The following is a 21,292-nucleotide window of genomic DNA, read 5'->3' on the forward strand; positions in this document are numbered from 1 at the left end:
CTGTGCTGAAGAACTGTTGTAACAAGTAGGTAAGTCTAGCAGTATTAAAATCTCTCCTCTTGCTATGTTATGCTTTTGCTAATTATATAAAAAGAACCAAAGCCCAAAATACCCACAATGAAAAACCGAACTGGTTTAGGGGGGAAAAAAAAGCTTTCATGAATATGAAGTCAAGGAATTCTCTAAGGTAAAAAGTCAGATCAAAAACTTTTCCATTCTCAGAATACAAAAAATTGAGTAAAAAAAAACCCTAAAACACTTGGTCTGGTTCTACAGCCATATGTTCACATTATTTGGATATTTTAAGTTGATGAGTCCAGTAAATGGAGTTGAGTTTTTTCATCTTTGTGGTCTAGCTGGATGAAAAACTGAACGACTGAAGGCACTGTCATGAGTCTATTTAAATATACATATTTATTTAAATATACATATTCCTGACTGATAGACTGTCCATAACAGCATCTAAAATGTCTTTAGAAAAGTAAAATATTTATTATTTTAGGACTTGGACTCAGTAAGCTCTCATCTGCAACATTACTACCCCTGTAGCAAGGTAATTTATTTTATTAAAATTCATCTGTCATTTAAAAATGCTTTGAAGTGTGTTTCAAAAACATAGTAAAAAGTCTGAACCTTCAACCACCTTCCAATAAATACAAACAACTACCACATTTGAACAAGCAAGAAGGTAACACAAGACACTGGCAGAAACACTTAAATAGGTGAAAAGAAACTTTCTAAGAAGTCAATCACTGTACCACCCAAGTTATGACGTTAACCTGAAACCCACACATGGGTTAGTAATGGGAAGCAAATGCATTTGTTCTGACTTCGCATGTCATTGGCATGCTGGGTTTTCAACAGGAATTTTATGAATGTAAAGCATAATCCAGGCTGAGATGGAAGATGAAGCTGTCACCTTGTTTTTGTTTCTACAAGCTAACATCCATATGTTGATGGCACAAGCCTGTAACTCCATGAACTTTGTTGCTGGTTTCTAACATGCCCAGTGCACTGCAATTCTCATCAGTATCAATACAGTATTTTGGCACCCAGCAGCTGGAAATTAAAGTGCACATGATGTTAAAAAGCTATGTCATAATGGCTTTTAAACACTACCTGTACTCTTCAATCTGATATTTTACACCAAGTTTGAGCTATTTATTTCCTCCTCTCAGTCATGAAACAAATTTGGAGCAATAAAATCTTGTAAAAGATGTCTTTAATGTTCTCACAGAGAAACATTCTGCTGCAGTGCTTCAGCTGCAAACACTGCAGAGGAACTGTAAATAAAAAGCGAATTTCTACTGGAAATAGTGAAAACATGGGAGATAGTCCCTTACACTGGAGTACCTCATAAAGCCACATTTGAGATCAAATAGAGTTTGAAAGAAATCAACAAAAGGAATGTGACTGTTTATTACTCCGTCCCAGAGGATCTTGTCAGAAAACGAACAGTCATCAGGAACAACTCTCTTCTGACCACTGCACCAGCCCACAGCGACAGGGAGGGAAGCGAGGGGCAGGAAACGGACAGGGATTCTGGCACAGAAGACAATCAAGGGTGTTTGCGGGGAAATGAAAGGGTTTGTCTTCGATAAATAAGCGACGGTTTCACAAAAGCGGTGACAGGAACCGAGGAGGGAGCCAGGCTGACACGGCGCTGCCGCCTGCGCTCGCTTGACCCCGGCAGGAGGGCCGGAGCCGCCTGCCCCGGGACGGTTCAGCCCTTCCCCGCACCGGGGCGGCGAGGGCGCGGGATTTGGGTGTAAAACCCCGAAACAAACAGACACACCCCCCGCACACCCACTCACCCAAACACAGCGCACCCCCTCCGCCTCACGGCGGGCCTCGGCGGCCGCCGGCAACCCGGGGGCGACCCCCGCCTCCCCGCCGGGCTGCGTGAGGCGCCGCTCCGCCACAGCCCGGGGGACGCGCTCCCGACCTGTCACGGCCGGTGCAGCCCCCGCGGGTGGAGGGGCGGGGGCAGGTCGTGGCCCCCCACAGCCAGGGACAGCGGTGACCGGCGGCTCCACCCCCGGCGCGGAGCCCGCCAGCGTCTCCGCAGCCCCGCAGCCCTCTGTCCCGGCTGGCCCGGGGCTGCCGGCGGCGCCGCGCACTCCATCCGCCGCCGGCAGCCCCGCAGGAAAAGGCGAGGCGTCCCAGCGCCCGGCAGCGCGGCGCCAGGCCGGGGAAGCGACGACGCGAACTCTCCCCGTTCTCACTCACCGGCATCATCTCCGCAGCCTTTTCCGCGCCGGGCCCGCTGAGCTGTGCCGGGCCTCTCCTGCCGCCGCCGCCTCTCACCGCGGAGGACGCCGCGCTCGCCCTGGCGGCTGTGACAGGTGCCTCCCGCGCGCCTCGCTCCGCGCAGCGGGCGGAAGGAAGAGGCGAAGGCGGCGACGGCGGCCGGGCTCCCAACCCCCTTCCTCCTCCTCCGGAGCGCGACCGCCTCTCCCGCCTCCCTCCCCGGGCGCTTCCTGCTCTGCTCCGCTCCGCCCGCGCCGCCCCGCCACGGGTTAACCCCGCCGCCGCCTCCCTGCTGGGGCGGGGCCGCGCGGGGCGGCGCTCGGGCCGCACGTGATCGCGGGGCCGGGCCGGGACTGCGGGACCGGGGCTCGCTCCCGCCGCTCGTCCCCGCCGGGACCCCTCGCTCCCGCAGCGCCGTGCTGAGCGTGAGGCTCGCCGCGCCGCTTCTCCCCCGCCCGGCCTCCTCCTCCTCCCGGCGCTCCGCCGCCCTGCCCCCGGGCCGGGCCCCGGCGGGCGCCGCCTCCTCTGGGCGGGCTGCCCGCGGCCGATTGCCCCCGGGCCCGGGCGGTGGAGGAAGGGGCAGCGGCCGCGGGCGCTCTCTGCCCCCGGAATGCGGGGAATGCGGGGCGGCCCCGCCCGGCCCGGCCTCACCGCTGTAGCTGCCGCGACCCGCGGGGTGTGCGGGGGGAGCTGGGCGGTAACACGGGCTCGGTGGGGTCTCCTGTGAGCTGAGGTCGCTTCACCACAGCTTGTCCTGGTCTAACGAAACACACCTTGGATAGCGTCATGTCTGGCGTCACCTTCCTTCCACCGTCCCTTCCTTGGGGAATCTCTGATGTACAAAACTCCGCTTAGCAGCAGGAAGGGAAGGTATTTTTGTCCTGATGTCAGACTCATGAGATCTGGTCTCGTGTTTGAAAGTAAGGTTCGGTTTCCTTCATTTTCTAGTCTCTCATCCTGTAGAGTTACAACTGCAAAATGAAAGTTAACAGCTTGGAAGAAGCCAAGCTCATCTAGAAGTCAAAACATCACCATATGTTAGTACTGCAACACATGCAATGTAGACAAATCTCATATTGCTGTGAGTCTTAAATCCTAATCTACAGCATACATGGACCTACCCAGTGCTCCAACTGTTTGTGAAAATGGCTGGTTTCCAGTCTTTGTTACTTTATTTGCAGAACACCGTGACAGATCTCAGCTAGGAGTGGAAAAAATGTTAACTTGGCAAGTTTTTGAGGAGCTTAGATAATGTTTGTGTAAATCGTTGAGGGTAAGTGGTAATGGCATAATAATCTCAATGTACGAGCCTGTATGGTAAGCATATCCTATTCACGTAAGATTCTGTAACAGATAATTGTGTAAATGTTCTTAATACACACATGCTTAAGATTTCACTGTGTATCCTTCTCTGTCCATTCACCCTGCAACTAGGCTGACTTGAATAAAACAGGCTCTCAAATGCTCATAGTCATCTATCTTAAAAAAAGGTGATTTATCTTCATCAAATTCATATTGGACTTTAACCAACAAAATAATAGGAGTGAATAGAAATTTACTTGTCCTCTTACTACTTACAGTAATTCTTTATTTATTTAAACAAACTAGAAATTCTAAAATTCTAACACTGAGAGATTTGTGCAGCTTTTGTCTCGCTTGTTCTATAAAAATTAGTCTTTCTCATTAACCAGGTTAATTTTCATTGCCCACAATTCTTAAACAACGGTCTATAATTTTTTTTTCAGGTATATTTGGTAGCTGACATTTCCCTGCATCCAGTGAATAATACAAAACTCAAAATACTGTAAATATTACCCTTCCATTACTTTTTCACTGCGACAGCAGGAATGCCTACAAAATGAAAAATGGGAGAATGTGATGTAGACAATTGCTGGGGATGCAGACACTCCTCCATGCAACTCCTCTGCAGCAACAGTGGCCTGTAGTATAAAAGTTTGTCATTGTGTTGCTTTTGGCAGATGAAGGTTCAGCAACCAGACAGACTGGATACTGAGGGCTAGGAGGAAATGTCTTCAAAAGGTAGAGTATGTACTTTATATGCAAGTCTGCTCCTACTCCTATTTCTGATTCCTTTGAAAACATCACTTGTCTCAATTCTTCCCATCTCCATTTTTCTTTAGAAATGTGGAAAAAATATTAACCAATATTTACCAAGTTATTAAAATTCTACCTGCAGCATGGGAAGTTATTTAACACTTCTTCCACTGAAAAATCTTTTTGGGAACCACTCTCTTAGCAGTCAAGAGACAAAGAAGCCTTTATAAAATTTTCTGATTCCAACTTAAAATCAGAAGTCTGTTTACAGTGAACAGAATAATGGTCACTTATAATAATGTAGATTTTTTCCCCATTGCCCATGCCTTTCCATACCAAATGATTGGTCCAGTTTTGTAGAAATTATGGTGCCTGGCCCAAGGGTTGTGATACCTACAACTCAATTGCCTTTCTTGGATAACTGAGGTTTCATGAAAGCAGTCAGGATTTGGGGGATGCCTAAGAAGATAAGGGAAATGAATTTGGTTATGGAAGCAGGTAAAGCCAGAGGTGCTAAACCCAAATTATTTGATTCCAAATCTGCTTCCTTTGTGAAAGGTGTTCTAATTTTGTTGACCTCTTTCTAAAGGGTTTGTGCTTATTTGTTGGTGTAAGTATTTAAACAATGTTATACAGATAACTTTTACTTCCCTTTTCATTCTTAAAAAACCTCAGCAACTCTATTTAACTTTACAAATTGAAACCACTGTAGCTTAATATGCATTTATTCAACTTACATTAAAAAAAAGAACTAGTGCTTATTGGTTACGGTGTGGTGAGTTTTTGAGATGTGTAGAAGTCCTATTTACCTAGAAACTAAAATTTGATTGAAATGCATAAACTGTCATTTAGTGTTTTGTTAAAACACTTGGAATTTATGGGTACACAGAGAAAAATGACCAAAACATGGTGTGTATTTAACCTAGGTTTATTGGAAAAAGGGGTTTTAACTGCTGTTAATAAATTGCCAGGCCTCTTATTTTATCATTATTCTTCTTAGGACATGCAGAGACAGATACAGGTGGCAAACTAATGAAATTTTCAGGAGCAGTCGTGCTGAAATTCTGAATCCTACTTGTATTTTCTAAGTATCTAGTGAGATTTTCAAATGTAGATGTTTTTAAAACTTTAAAAACTAATACATCTGAATCTCTCCTACTTTTCTATGCATAGACAAAAGGAGGAAAATGAGCTTTCCTACCTTCTGAGATCCAAGTGTTCTCCAGTTTTGCATTCACTTGTTAAGATGCTTTTCCAGAGCATAAGTGTGAATGTTTTCACACTTTGGAGGTGTCACAGGAAAATAATTTTGAATTAATGTAACACTTTTTTCTTTTCATGTGGCATTATTGTAAATAATAGACACTGCTATTTATAGCCAGCAGCAGTGTCAGAGGTCAAACATTTAGGGTGGGATCCATCTTATCCAACTTTACTAATGTAGGAGTTAGGTGTGTCATTTCAATCAGTCATTGAGGCTGCTTCTGGAGATAAATCAGGACAGGGAGGGGAGAGAGGCAGTTCTGCAGGTAATTCATTCATGTCCAGATACTCATCCCGCTATCTAAATCTCTTGGTCTTTGAAGGTGCCTATCTCTGTATTGATTTAGGACAGGAGCCTGGATGACTAGCTCTGATTGGGGAGCAGACTTTTGGATGGCTACAGTTCAGATGGGTTCCCTCACAACTGGCAGAATAAAATCTCTAAAAGTGAGTATGGGTAGGAGTGCTGAAGTTTTTTGCATGTATTTAAATAAAATGACATCCCTTTGCTAAATGAATAAGTGGATTACTTTATTACAGAATACAACTCTCCTTTCAAAAACTGTATTTTGCATTTGCTGTAATGCTGGAGGAACTGGCTCTGAGCAGGTAAGCAATTTAAGAAGCTGAGTAACAGAAGTACTTTTAACTTGCCAGGCAGTTCATGGGGTGGCTACAGTACAGTGCTTTGTAAAAGATGATACAAACCAAAAGACTGAATGTTTCATGGGGAGTTTCACAGCAGGAGCCTAAAATCTTTAGTGAAATGCAGTGTAAAGTAAGAGTGTATATGTAAAGGAAAGATATATTAATTTGTTACTGTGGCCTTAAGTAGCCTTTCATTCCAGAATCACGCTGACTTCCTAAGGCTGCAGCAATGAAGTGTTTGTACTGAACAATAGTCATACGCTGCCATGCTTGAACTCACATACAGCCAAGGCATTTCAAACCCCACCAAACCTGTTCAGAGATAAATAAACTACAAATAATAACCTAAAGGAAGCACTTTGATGTCTGTTTGGTATACAGGATTTAAGACACGTGAACAGCAGAAAGATACTTCTTCATCACTGCCTTGTAATATTCTCAAGTAATGTATGCTGGACTAGGTGACTCATGAGCTGAAGTCTCCATAGCCCAGCACTTGGTGCATCACTCTGAGAAGTGCAACAATTAAAGCAGGAGTGAAGCATTATGTGTGTGTAGCCCAGCTGTGTGCACTTCCTGGGATTTGTGTTTCTGGTATGTCATGTGTTCCAGCCCTGTGTTTGGTGGATTAGAGGTAATTTCTTTAAACAATAACAGAAATTGTATACTTAATCCAATACATATGACACAAAAGCATGTACTTAGTCGAAAATGCTGTGGTCTCATTGGGACTGTGTTGCTATCCACTCATAAAATTACTGCACTAAAAGGTATTGGTTTATATTGTAGCTTCAGAAGATACAGTCCTGTAAGATGATCTCCTCCCCGATAATTTATAACAATGAAACCATTAACCATACACAAAGAGCTGGAGAAAATAAAAACTTTAATGTCCTGGGATATATTCTCTCTGCTTGTGCTTTTAGGCTTTATAGCCATTTGGGCTCGCAGGACATTTCTGTACAAAAATCCTTTTTCTTGAAATTTTCAGTATGCCCATGATGAGTGCAAGTATCTGAGATGAGCCAAATGATGGGTTATTAGTTGAAACATTAATTAGGGATAATCAGTCCTTCACACTTTACTCCTCCTTTATTTATGTGCTACTGTTTTTTGGGTGTACCACTTGGTTAATGTCAGGGGAAAATGATGGGCCATGTTTTAAGATTGAGTCCAGCTTCTTGTTACTATAAGACTAAAATTGTTCTCACATATCTCTTCCATGACTTAGTTAAGTATTTAAGTGTTTGTTACAGTTCCTGTATGAAGGGATTTCAAATACTTTCAGCTAAAAGGCTAATGCAGAATTCTGTGATACGTGGTTTTTCCCTCATGCTGCAAAAATTTGGGACTGTTAGTCTTCAACTTTTCTATTTACCACATCATTCCTTTGTTGTAGATGGCCAACTATTTATTTAATATAATTGAAACCAATCTCCTTTCTTTTCTCCTTTCTTCCTGCCGTATCAGATTCAGGTTTGTTTTCATACTGGATTTGTATTACTGCAATATACAAACCCAGTAATTCCTAAATAGAAATGTGCATCTCCTACAAGAATTTGTCCTTTTCTTAGTTACCTTTCTTGAAGTAAATAGATCTAGTAAGAACAAACATGAAGGAGGTATCATATAATGTAATGAAGCTCCTGCTTCCTGCTGTTGAATGTGGTAATGGGTGAACTTGAAGGATTGCAGCTTGGAAAGGGGATTGGGGAAGTCCTCTGCTCAATTCTGAACTCTGGGATATACTGAAAGGTATTTTCTAGCAATTACTGACAGAGTGATGTTCAAAGGAGGCTAAAAGAGAGGAAAATATGCCTCTGAGCAGAAGAATGCTCATGTAGAGTAGGAGAAAAAAATTATAAACCAAATCAAATGTGTATTAAAAAAAAACTTATCAGTTTATACCTAGTATTTAAGCAACTACATTATTTAGACTACACTACTGGAAATAACATTCTTTACCTTTTTTCTGTGTATGTACTTATCACAGATTTTACAGATTAGACTACGCAACTCTGAAAATACAGTACAGAGTATTAAATTTGTTAAATAAAACACCATTGCAGATATGAAACAGGTTCCAATTTAACATGCATCTCTATGGAAAACATCCCTGCACTCTCTCACATATATATCTATATAGATAGAGATACATATATAGATATGTGTATATATATAAACACCACCTTAAATTACACTTCTTGATTACCAAAACTTGTCAGAGCATGGCTGTCTTCTATACAGGTATACACAATTTATTGTGAATCCGAGTTTTTCAGTCACAAACATTATTTTAGGAGTGCATTTTAATAGAAGAGCATCTGCACTCAGGTAATCTGACCAGCAGATGTAATCTAACATTTGCAAAGATTATTTTGGCATGTTATGAGAATATGGATTTGTGCCTTATTGATGCTTAAGGTTCATCCCTTCTGTTCCTGTAAATATTCCTTTTCCATGTATAGCAACAATGTTCTAGTCCAGGGAACATGAATGAGACAAGTTGATTCTGTCTCCAAGTGTCCTGTTTTGTAATCTTCCAGAAATACATTTCTGATTTTTTATTTTTTTTTTACTACTGTGATCCTACAACAAAGTTTACTACAATTCTTAGCTGCATAAACAGAAGAATGTCAACAGCAGAAGCAGATGAATTGTGTAGGGCATTGATGGAACCTTATTGAAAATGATTCAGTGAAAAGCTCTAGAAATAGTGACAGCAGAAAATGTATCACTGGTATGTGTTTAGAATCTATTTTAGGTTGACTTATTCAAAGATACCATAATATGCAGCTGAACCTGGGAATATTTAGAAGGCTGGAAAGGAGCGTGTTGATCATGGAGGAGTACACCCAATAATAACCTACTTGCTGGGGGATGATTAGATGCTACTTTAAAGGTTTGTCTACGGCTTATGTCTCAAATTCAAAACCAGTATTTCTATTCTGTAAATGGACAAGCGACAGCACAAGGTACTGGAATCTTTTTTCTATTTCTTCCATTTCCTATGGGAAACATTTTTTTTCTTGCCTTCTGCCTTTCTTCCTCCTAGAAAGGTCTGAGTACATATTTAATGTACTAGCCTTAATTTAAAAAGAGGTGGGATAGTTAGCATTAATGAGAATACATAATTTGAAAGCAAAGTAAAAGTATTTTTGCAATCCTCCCTTTCTAGTTGCATTACTCCAAAAGAATTGCTTAAATCAAAGTATGCTGAACAGTATTATGTTTTGGTGTTTATTTAAACCAAGAGTCTTCTCCTTTGTTAAAATTGGTATGACTGAAATTCTTAGCTTACTGAAAGAAATGCAGAATTCAAATTTTAGCTAATTATTTTAAAGAAGTGTCTGGAGATCCTAACTGAGACCAGAAGAATTTTCTTTTCAAGCTGTATGTGATATGTGGAATACAACATCAGGAGTATAAGGAGAGAATTGTAATGTCAGGTTTAAGAGAATTTAAACAAGGCTATTTCTCTGTACAACTGCACTAAATTAAGAGGTAGACCTGAAGCATCATGAGTAAGGAGTCAACAACAGTGCTGATAAAAGCATAGCTTGAGACATATATATATGTACAAAATAAACCACAGAGTTAATTCTAGAAGTGGAAATGCTTTCAGTTAGACCTCCCCAAAACGGTATCCCTCCCTGTATTCTCAGTCCTTTATCAAATGCCTGTTCATATTCTAGTCCACTTTATTCATCCCTCCTTTTTCCTCCCATAATACTCTGCTTCTTTTCAGTTCAGTTGTTGCAATTTTGCTTGTTTACATAGCATTCCTATGAAATACCTCACAACAATTTCTGCTTCATACCGAAAGAATTCCCCCTTAATTGCAGCAATTCTTAATATTATCAAAAGCATGCTAAACACAACAGGTTAAAACAAGAAATGAAGACTACAACTAATACTGCAGAAAAAAATCTGTGTAGGCAGCAGTCACCACAGATGGGATTCATTCAGTATACAGCTCTTAGTTCTACCACCCACACAATCCCCATTATCATTTTCTACCAAATACACTTCATTAGCTCTGAAGAAATCTCTATTGTCTTTCCCAGCAGATCACTGAAGGCACCGTCATGATATGGATATAAAAGTTAAGGTCATATCAATTAAAAACCATTCCTTTATGATTCTTTAGAAGGTCATAATAATTAAGCATATTTTCATTTGATGACAACCAATAATATAATTTGATGAACCAATACCAATTTTATCCTTTATAAGTAAAAGTATTCTTCCTGCTAGTACTGAGCATTAGGATATCATCATCCAGTGGTTCTCCCTGTTCCCTTTGTTTGTTTGTTCATTTGTCCCAATTAATTAAGTGATAGGATAACCTCAAGAAAGCGATGTGCAGTCCCAGAGGAAGGAAGCAGGGCTCTGCCTTTGCTGAAGCACAAGCTGTCATTCCTGATTTCTATACAGGGTGGAGTTGTGCATTCTTTTTATTGCCCTGACTGTTGATGCTGATGACAGCTCTTCCAGGAGAGACACTGCTTTGATCGTGTGCGTAGCTGTGGATGAGGAGGAGACTTGCATTGCCTCGTTAGGAGGGACACAGTGACTTAAGGAACTTGGCTGAGTAAATGGGAGGATTGAAATTCTGATTCTTCTGCCCTTTTCCTGCATCACTCCCAGCTGCTGTGCTATAATCTAGTTAGAAAGCGGCTTTGCTGTAAACTGAATCTGATGGGTGCAAGTTAAAATGAAAAAAAATCCAAGTGCTTCTTTTGTTATTTTAGAGGAAAACCACCTAAAATTATGCAAAATGACCTGATCTGATTCACAAATAGCTGTATCAGCACAACTACGAGGAGCAAGGCACTGCGGTGTAGGGGTGCAAACTCCACAAGCTGGCATAGCTGCCAGAGTGTTCGTACTGTTAAACCACAACCAAAGACAGAATTAAAACGTCTAAATCATCCATTCTTGTGGTGGTCACTTCATTTTGAGTTAAGAGAGAGTAATTGTTTCCAAGTACTTTGCCTGCAGCAGTGGAGTAGATGACACAAGACTGTCTTATTTATGAGTTTTTAATAAATTACCTATTCAGCCATGTGGCTTTATGTTCTTAAAAATATTGGCTGCTAAATGTTAGTTGCTAAAGGTCATGAAATTATAGTTTGAAGAGTTTGCTGTTCAAGCACTATCTTGTCACTTCTTGTTCCTCCATTTAATGAATTGTTAACTAACATCTTCAATGCCTCAGGGAATCTCCATCTTACTATTCTTTCCTTCCCAGTAACGTCCCAGATTTCTATGAATGAAACAATGGATGTTTCACACATTGATTTCCTCCGTTTCAGTTTAGCCAGCTGGTGGTGATGTCACACAAAACCACCTGTGTCTAACATGCACCTGATACTATTCCTCAGGGACTGGAAGTACAAGACATTATGTACACACCAGCTCTGTATTGGCATTTGTACTACAAACACTGGATTGCTATCATGATTCAGATAAACAGGAGACTTGTTCAGCTGTTTTAGTTACTTTGGACCATTTCCTGCAGCTTTACTCACTCTCCCAATTAACATGAATACACATTTGGGTTTCTTCCAAGTTAGCCATTAAGGAGGGTAAGTAGGTTGGGCCTTGTGACTAATGTTTCCTTGGCTCTGACTGTATTTTGCTGCTCCCCTAGAGTATTCCATCATAGTTTCTTAGCATGCAGGAGAAACTCTGAGATTCCTAATTGTAGGACAGCACTCAAAATGTTCTAGAAATCCCCAAGCTCCAAAATGAGAAATCCCAATTGTAAGTAAGACCCAGCAGGGAGGGGCAAATACAAAATAATTGTACTGTAAAAAGACATCTTGCATTAGCACTGTCATTATTAATACAGTTTCCTACTGCTGAGCTTTCATGTTCTGTATTGATTTAAAAAAGCTACCAGTGCCACAACAAAACTTAGTCAAGAGGATGCTGCAATAATGGGATGAAGTTCTTCAACCCCTAAAGATGTTTGTTGTTCCACTAACATGGTAAAGGGAGTAAACAGGTTTTGTCACTGCTGATGCCTCATCACAGGCAACAAATTAAGAATGCAGTTGCTTAACTATTTTACTACATAAAGTTTAAATGTAATCCTGCTTTAGAAATGTCAGCAATACAAAGAGGCAGCAGCTAAAGGAAAGCAACATGATCCATCAATGTGCAGTAAGCATAACGCTCACCAGTGTTTAGCTGTGAATCATGATGAATATTACACCCATGGATTAAAGTCCTGATCTTACATAGTCATTTGCATAGCAAATGTTCAGGAGCTGAGAATTGTCTGTTTAGACACTTACCTAGAACAAGAAAATATTTTTAAGTTTGCTTTAGAAATCACCTTAGCTAAATTACTACAAAAGAAGAAAGGCACATATTCTAAAATAAGATTATTCACTTCAAGGATGAGTATTCATTGAAATGTTTGTCCATCTAGAGCTATGCTCCAGGTGCTAGTGCTGCAATGAAAATTGATTACTCTTTCCACACCTTACTGTAAATACGAAATGGCTCTCACAATGCCTTAGTTTGCTTTCCTCTATTGTGTTTTACATTACTTCAGCACAGAGAAGCAGGAAGTAGAGACAGTACTACAGGTGCTACATGTTATGGGTGTGTTGATTTCGACTTTCAAGTCAAGCCACTGACTGAATTTCCTCCTCTGTATGCTACTCAAGTAAAAAACCAAAACAAAACATCTATTTAAACATTAACACCAGTCTTACTTCCCCTATCTTTTGCAGATACTTGTGTTAAGGATCACAAAGGATGGAATATTCTGTAGCCTTGATAGAAACTCCTAACAGAGAAGCACCAAAGGAAGAACCAGTTGCATATGGCATTGTTTCAGTAGAAATTATAATTTTTATAATCCAGACACTGCTGCCCATATGTACTTTTTTTCCCTACTACAAAATCAAGCAAGTCAGATAGAAAGAAGTGTTAAGACTTGAAGCAGGTTAAATTCACCCAGCAGTGCAGTTAAATGTGCTCCAGGGGCAGGTCAGCAGAAGCTCTTCTTGCCTTCCAGCCCAGGAGATCAGAAGAGCATGTTCATGTACCTCAGTGCCAATGGTCTGGCTAAGGTGAAGCAAATCCTGCAGTGATTAATGTTTTTTTTTCCTGGTCTGTTCGCCTGAGCTCTGTAATTGAAAATTACTAAAGCAGGTCATTTGAAGTATGTGTGGTATCTCAGGAACTGTAACTTAGTGATCATAAATTTGCATTACAAATGCTCTTATAGCTCCTTACTTGGCATGAATTTTCAGTCTGAACTGCTTATTAAGTATACCACAGCTCATTCATCCTGTAATTATCACTAGCCAAATATCTGTTCATTTAAGTTCCATTTTCTTCTAGATTTTATTCTCTACTCCCTTCTTTTGGATGCTATCTAGTAGTGAGTTCTTCCGATTTCTCATTCATTTTTCTGTGATGAGGAAACAGAAAAAACCCATACAGAAATTAAAGAAATTTAGCTGATCAAAGAAATCAGCTAAAACTGATGAAGGAAAGGTGAAGCAAAGAAAACTGTGGAAGGTGGAATAAATGTCAAAATTACATGAAGGACAGATGTCAACTCTTCAAATTCAGTGATGCTAAACTTGCCTTCTTTAAAAAAAGCTTTCAGAGAAGTAAGTCTGGTGATTTTACTCCACTCAGTAGGTACAGCTATTAAGCATAAATTTTGAAGAAATTAAAGGCAATAGTGTTTGGAATGTTTATCATCAGCAGGTAAGGTTATCAAGTTCCTGAGAATTCGAATACAAAACATTTAAGCTATGGCCAGATACTGCAGTCAGGAGATTGAAAAGCAAAACTTTAATCAAGCTGAAGATTTAAGATGTTTCCGTGAAGTAGTTAAAAAGATGTACGTAAGCATTAAGTCATTAAAATGACTTAAGCCTCTTAATCTTCTCAAAGGCAGATTAGGCTAAATTTAAACAAAACATGACATGAAGTCTAGTTTTGGTTTTACACACTATCCTTGGTCTAGAATTCAGTATGCACAGTTCTGAACACTAATTTTCGTAAGATAGCATATGTTCCTACAGTCTCCAAAATACACTTGCTATGGAGTTCTAACAGCTGTCTTCAAAAACCACTAATGACCCATCCAATAAAACAAGTATTACTTCTACACTTTCAGGAAAAAGGAAAACTCTTTGAAGGCAGTTAAATGTTTGTGCTCATACCAACTGCTGCCAGTGGGTGATTTCATTATTCCCTTTACATTCTGAGGTTTTCATAAGCTCCAATGGCAAATCAAAGTCCAAGTAATATCGATTTTCTTATACAATATGGGCATGTTATTACTTATTTCTTGGCAAAACTTGTGACTAAAGGAAAAGCCTTTGAATAATTCCTTAACTCTACTGAATATGAAGGACAAAAAAATATACTTGTGAATTATGCACTTTAAAAAAAATCTGTAAACGTTTTGCATAGTGTTTTTCATAACAGTCTAGTTTTTGCTTTTAAACCTTGCACAACTAAGAACTCTTTAAAAATGTAAGGTTTAAAATATAATTTTGGGTACCCTTGATTAGTGCACCACAAGCTGACAAAAAGCTTTAACAAAAGCTTGACAAAGGGATCAAGTCCTCATACTTGGCATCCTATTAAATGACACTTTTAAAGTAAATAGCAAAAAAAGCTTGTATTAGAGGGGAAAAAGGAATCTAATTCTATTAAAAAGTTTAGTTATAAAGATTTGGTCCCTTTGAAAGTACTGTTGGAAAAGTTTAACACAGTACTTGGAACTGTAGAACCTTATTCTAAAATTAGGTTAGCACAGCATACATTGTCCAACATCATTAATTACTTTTTGCTCAATGGATTTATTCATTTTCCAATTACAACAGATGGATCAGGTTCATTTCTAGCATTCATTTCCCTATGGCTGTAACTCGCTTCATTTGCAGTAGAGATGATGAACCGCCAAATTCATATTCCAAGAAGAGCAGAGATCTTTAATGATGGCCAGAACCAGAGGACTCTGAAACAAAGACACGATTTAGGCTGTTCAAACAGTAAAGCAAATCAATTCAGGAACACAGTACAGGTCCTAGAACTGACAACTGTACTTACATCTGGGCACAAGAATTGCTATTCAAATGAAACAATACCCTCAGAATGTGTACATAAGTAAATTTAGCAAATTCTCTTTTGCAAGTTTTAAAGCCCTATTACAGTCAAACACCCATTCTTCCTTGGTTTTGTTATGATTCTTCCAGAACTGAAGTTTATTTATGCCATTATTCTAAGTTGACTAAGCAGTATTTTCTCTAAATGCAGATTTCAAAATGTAAATAATGTTTGCGTGTACAAATTCAGCTGGGAGCAAGTGGGTCCTCTCTCATGGTGCAGAAAGTGAACTGAGATACAGCAGGTCATAAAAAAAAAATTTCAGTGTGATGTCAGAAGAAACTGTCCCTAAGTATCTAAACACTGCTTTATAAAGATACAAAAATACGAATTCCAAACACAAGTTTAAACTTTCTAGTTTCTTGACAGGCAAAACAGCAGGTACTCTTGAAATCATGCTGATTGAAATAATTCCATTAAATGGTTGTTATTATTATTAGAAAAAAATTCCTTGCCCACACAGTCAAGGTATAGAATTTCCGTTTTACTCCTAAAACCTTCACAGATGATTATTTACGTGCAGATCCACAGATGTTTCTAGGTTATAAAATTATCACTACAACCAAATTACTTATTTTGAAGTACTCTTTAAACATTTACTAAATCTGTAACTTAAGCTCCAAATTTATGTAATGTAAAATATTCTGAAATACGTTTTACTGCGCTTATTTTAAAATTACATCAAGGTATTAGATATCTAATACTTACTATTTCCTGATGTTTTTTTGCCTGGGGAAAAAGAGAAAAAAAGTAAGCTGAACAATGACAGTTAAAAATATATTTTCTATTTACTTTTTACAGATAAATTTTAACTAGCTTATTATTAGCTTAAACAAAAATTCCAAGTGTCAAACATACACTTTCCATGGTACATTTCTGTAAACTTTATATTGATTTTTAAAAGTTGTTTGTTTTCAATTAACCAAGACTCCATGTATTTAAAATTTATAGTCATCAAGATTTCCACTATAATTCAAAAGGAACCTCTATAGAATGTTACTATTTTATGTAATATATGGATATACACACACAGGAGATATGGATGTAAACTGAAGTGAAACATTTGCTTTAAAATTTTCCTTTGTATTTTACATTCCCACTGTAATTGTTCCCCTAAAATACTGGGTCACAGTGATCAAAAAAAAATCTTTGTAAGGAAGACAGTGACAAGAGATTGTACAGTCTCCATCCTTGGAAATAGTCATTTAAATTATGAATAAGTTAATAAGCAACCTGATCTGTGACCTAACTGCTTCAAGCACTGGTTTGGACCAGGTGAGCACAATCTGATTTATCCTACGACATACTCTTCTATAATTCCATGTATTATTTGCAAAACTATTCCCCCAAGTGCAGAAAGGGCTACAGCTATTAAAATTTCTTCCCTTTAAAGTAAAGCTTAGTATACAGTTGCCATTTATCCAGGTTTTTTTGCCCTCAAAACTTTACACCAGGTCATCTAAGTCATTAATTAATTAATGAAGACAAGTTTCAAACAGTCTGTCCATTATGAACTCTCCTTAAAATAAAAGGTTAAAGCAAAAGTTAAACTTTTTTTTTTTCTTCCTGTCTAACTCAACCACTCATAATTTACCAAATAGTCATTAAGTACTCATTAAGATAACTGCTTATATTTACTTCAACTTTTAAGTGCAGTGTATCAGTTTTGGAATGCTACACATCATCTGGACAAAGCTAGAGAAGTCCTGAGGTGATCTCTCTCCACTGTTCCCACAGGAAGGCGTTCCTCTCTCTCTGAACTTTGTCCACAGCTTACAACACTTCTTTGTTCACAAAAGCCAGGAAAGGGTTTGACTTGGGATGTATTGAGCACAGCCTAAATTGACAAACAGGACCTTTAAGACATCATAATATCTTTAAACCCTTCTGCTTCTGGCCCTTTCAAATGTCTTATTATTACATTACATATTCTGTTTCTTTCTCTGAGAAAGTTATCCAGCGTCATCACGTAACATTCTCATGTTCAGCTCTCATTTTGAGGTACCATCAGCCCAAAACACATTTTCACACGTTCACATGTGAAAACATTTTAAAAGCTATTTCTTTTCAAAATCTTGAGCAAGTAATTTAGATCTGAATTTTAAAACCCAATTCCTATACTACTAAATCTTCATAATGTAAACACAGTTACATTTGAATACTTTTTTTAGTGGAACCTTCTACAATCAGCATTTAAAACATCTAAATTTTTATAGCAAAGACCTGGCCTTAGGGAAGAATGTTAATTTCTTATTTGCTGGCTATCTTCAATGACTGATTCCTGTTGTGGGTATTCTTTTCTATAAAAAAGACTATAATGTGTGACTTACCCCCATATGAAATCTTGTAGTAGGTATAAGCTGTTAATGCTAAACCAACATATATTTCTTGATAGACAGTGGAGAAGTAGAACTGCATGGGTCTCAGTGCCTTTGGAATCATGCCCTGCACCATCTGAAATTCATAAGTGTTGCCATTTTAACTTTTGCAGTTGTATTCTTACCTGCTGGGTTTTTAGCATACATACAGATACATACACACATTAGTTCATCTATCTTTATCTATACACACACCCACTCCTGATGCATATCAGCAGCACTTTACAGGTTAAAAAAAAATATCCCCAAGCATGCAAAAGTACTTATTCCAAAGCAAAGAAATGAAAATTCAGAGTTAAGGTTACAATTTATGGGCTAACACACACACACACACAAAAAAAACCCCAAAACAAAACAAAAAACCAAAAACAACAAAAAAAAATTACAGTTGATGAAAGGTTTCAAAGATGAGTCAACAGAACATTTACAGAGCAGCAATAGTTAAACTTCTCTCTGCCTATCAGTGACAGCTTTTCCCTAATGCTTCCAGATTCCCTCAGGAGGAAGTCTCACTCCAGACAAGCCAGAGAGGCTCCTTCCTGGCACTACCAATTTAGCTTCCCTCCCTCGCAGCTGTCTCTTCCAGCATGGTAATTTCTACTCAAAATAGCAACATAAATGATGTTAAGCTAATGAATTCATGCTTTATCATAAGTATTTGACTTTCAAAATATGCCCCAAGAGCAAGAAGCCTGTCAGTGTTGGTGGTTTTTTTCCTTTCCATGCAGCTTTGTAAGACAAAATTGTAGATTTTGAAATAAAGCTTATCCTAACTCCCATAAATGTTAGTTCACATTTGCACCACACTGCACTGAGATGACCCATGTCCTCCTGTCTTATGCACAGCAGTTCACCCAAATAGTCACGTTTATTACAACCCAATAAAGTCAGCTATACACGCATATAGACAGCATATGGTAAACCAGAGAGCCAGGAAAGAAAAGCAGAGTTGATCTTCTCTGAGGTAATGCTCACTTAAAGCATCGTTTGACAAGCCTCTAATAGGAGAGGGTGCAAGGGTAGCCAGTGTCAAAAAAATGGGAAACATTTAGGTATTTCTTAAAGAATGAAAACAACTTTTAGACAATTCGTACATAATTGCTGACACAGCCACATTTACATCTGTTTATGGACATTCATTTCAATCATTTATTATTGTGGCAAAAGCCCCTGGAACACCTTTGCGCTTTCACCAACACTATGAATGATACATTGCACTTAGGACACTGCTCACCGAAATTTCCAAGGTTTGTAGTTTCACATGAACAGTGGATTACAGTCACTCTACTATAGCAGAATATCAAGACATACTAACAAACAAGGAGACTGAACAGAATAGGAAGGAAAGATTTCCCACCGCTACAAAACACAGGGAATAAGCAGTGCTGTTTCCACTCAATACCGTGCTAAAGCCCGGCAGAGACCTTTCCCCAGGGCCTGCGCGGGCGCGATGTCGTTCTGTGTTTTTCTGAAATCTACCCAGACGCTGTATTTGCTGTCTGCTTGACCTCCCCGCCACCACCCGCCGCAGCCCGGGGCACCCGAGGCCCGACCCTCCGGGCTGGGGCTGGGCGGGTAACGGCAAAGATCCAGCGCCGCGGGCCGCACTCCCTTTCTCCCTCCTTCCCTTTCCAGGCTAAACCAAGGCTGCCCCCACCCGAGGCACCCCCGAGCGGTGCCCGCCAGGACCCAGCCGGGGCTCGCCGGGCCCGGACCCACCGTGCCAGGGGAGCGGCGAAGGTCACACTCGGAACGGGGACGGGAACGGGGCCGCCGCGGGGTGCGCCGGGAAGGGAGCGCGGCGGGCGGGCACGGCAGCGCCCCCTATGGCCGCGGAGGACCAGAGAGCCCGCGCACCGCGGCCGTGCCAGCCCCGCTCCGCTCGGGATCACGGAATGGGTCAGGCGGGAAGGGAGCGCAGTGAGGCACCTGGAACAACCTCCCTGCTCAAGGAGGGTCATCCCAGAGCACGTGGCACAGGATTGCATCCAGACAGTTCTTTATTATCTCCAGTGAGGGAGACTCTCCACACCTTCTCCGAGCGACCTGTTCCAGTGCGTGGTCACTGCACAGTAAAGCTCTTCCTCATGTTCGGGTGGAACTTGGCTGTGCATCACTTTCTGCCCATTGCCTCTTGCTCTATGGCTCGGCACCACCGAGGAGAGCCTGGGTCCACCCCCTCGCCACTCTCCTTTCAGATACTTGTGGACATTGACGGGGTCCCCTCTCAGTTGCCTTTTCTCGAGGCTGAGCAGGACCTGCTCCCTCAGCCTTTCCTCGTTAGAGAGATGCTCCAGTCCCCCCATCATTCTCTGCTGTCCTCAACTGGACCTGTTCCAGGAGGTCCACATCTCTCTTGTACTGAGGGCATAGAACTGGACACACAACTCCACACTCACCCCCCTAGGCTGAGCAGAGGGGCAGGATCACCTCCCTCGATCTGCTGGCAAGGCTCTTCTAATGCAGATCTTCACCTCAGTCCTGCCTCCCAACAACAAGCGCAGCAGGTGACCCGTGCCAGGACAATGCTGGGAGGGGCCTGTCACAGTTTGTGTAGCGTGTCCCTTAGGGAACAACTTGTCCTGGAGGAGTTGCCCACCCACTGAGCCTTATTTACGAGGTGTAAAGCACCTACGTGCCTTGCAGGCCGTTTCCTCCAGGTTCGGGAAGGACAGGGTGACTGGAATTCCAGAGCTGTGCTCGGGCATTGTTCTGTGAGGAGAGGGGGGGAATGACCGTCTGGGTCTCCCGCGGCTGTGGAAGGAAAGCAGAACTTGGACTTTTATTGTGTGTGTTAAAATGGTGTAGTGGGATCGCAGACTGCATTTACTTTCCCAGTGACGGATTTACATAATGTGCAGGTGTATAGATTTGCTATATACAAGCTTTGTCACACAGGGCAAACAAGACTTCTTGGATCCTACAGGGGCAATTTTGCATTTAATACAGGAGCATAACTTATGTTGAAATACTGCATGTATGTCACCTCTTTCATTTAAAACATTAAAACCCCCCTGAAATTTTAGTGAGGAAAATCCTTTTCTTTCTTTAATTTAGGATTTTGAGGCTGTTATGTTAAGTAACCAGAGGCTGTGGTATTCTTATCTCTCTACATATATCCTAGATTTGTATTTATCTATCTGAGAGTAACAGTTCTAAAGCAGCCAAATGCCTGCTCTGGATCAGGCACTCAGTGTGGAGATGATCAATCCTATTACAAAAAGTAAAGGTCTACCCTCTGTTCAGATTAGTTTTCAGTATTTATCTGATTTTACAAATTACACACAGATGTCTGCAGTTATTTCAGAAGAGAGGGTGACAGGACCAAAGGGAAGTTCAAGTAACACGTTTATCTTACCTTTAGAAATTTCTTCATTAGGGATGACAGGCCGACTCTCCCATATACTTCTGGTCTGCGTCTGTATGTCCTGCCTTTCTAAGGCCGGCTGTAATAAATTTTGGGTTGTTTTTTCGGGAATTGAGCTCGCAGCTCCGGGTGAGCTGTCCGGGCGGGGAGCGCAGACCCCAGCTGAGGGCGCTCGCGC

General features: G+C 40.8%; 1 protein-coding gene and 1 long non-coding RNA gene across 6 annotated transcripts; one reads left to right on the forward strand and one right to left on the reverse strand.

Annotated features, from left to right (window-relative positions):
• The first annotated feature begins 2,861 nt into the window (after window positions 1–2,861).
• Window positions 2,862–14,900, forward strand: LOC134551623 (uncharacterized). 4 transcript variants are annotated; one of them, XR_010080632.1, is made up of 5 exons: window positions 2,862–4,290; window positions 5,916–6,015; window positions 6,109–6,177; window positions 6,598–9,118; window positions 12,966–14,900. It is a non-coding gene; the product is annotated as an uncharacterized LOC134551623 (long non-coding RNA). The 4 variants fall into 4 exon arrangements; XR_010080634.1 differs by having other exon boundaries at window positions 5,892–6,015; window positions 6,598–14,900; XR_010080631.1 differs by having other exon boundaries at window positions 6,598–14,900.
• A 142-nt stretch (window positions 14,901–15,042) lies between these two features.
• Window positions 15,043–20,292, reverse strand: ATP5MJ (ATP synthase membrane subunit j). Of its 2 annotated transcripts, none has more exons than XM_063399461.1 (4): window positions 20,147–20,292; window positions 17,700–17,823; window positions 16,078–16,098; window positions 15,043–15,220 (listed from the first exon to the last, which is right to left on the reverse strand). In XM_063399461.1, the coding sequence occupies exons 2-4, from the start codon at window positions 17,821–17,823 to the stop codon at window positions 15,195–15,197; spliced, it is 171 nt and encodes a 56-aa protein (XP_063255531.1). In that variant the 5' UTR covers window positions 20,147–20,292; the 3' UTR covers window positions 15,043–15,194. The 2 variants fall into 2 exon arrangements, with proteins under 2 accessions (XP_063255531.1, XP_063255530.1); XM_063399460.1 differs by lacking the exon at window positions 20,147–20,292 and adding an exon at window positions 19,467–19,609.
• Window positions 20,293–21,292: the final 1,000 nt, after the last annotated feature.

Source organism: Prinia subflava, chromosome 5, assembly GCF_021018805.1.
Source record: "Prinia subflava isolate CZ2003 ecotype Zambia chromosome 5, Cam_Psub_1.2, whole genome shotgun sequence".
NCBI lineage: Eukaryota > Metazoa > Chordata > Aves > Passeriformes > Cisticolidae > Prinia > Prinia subflava.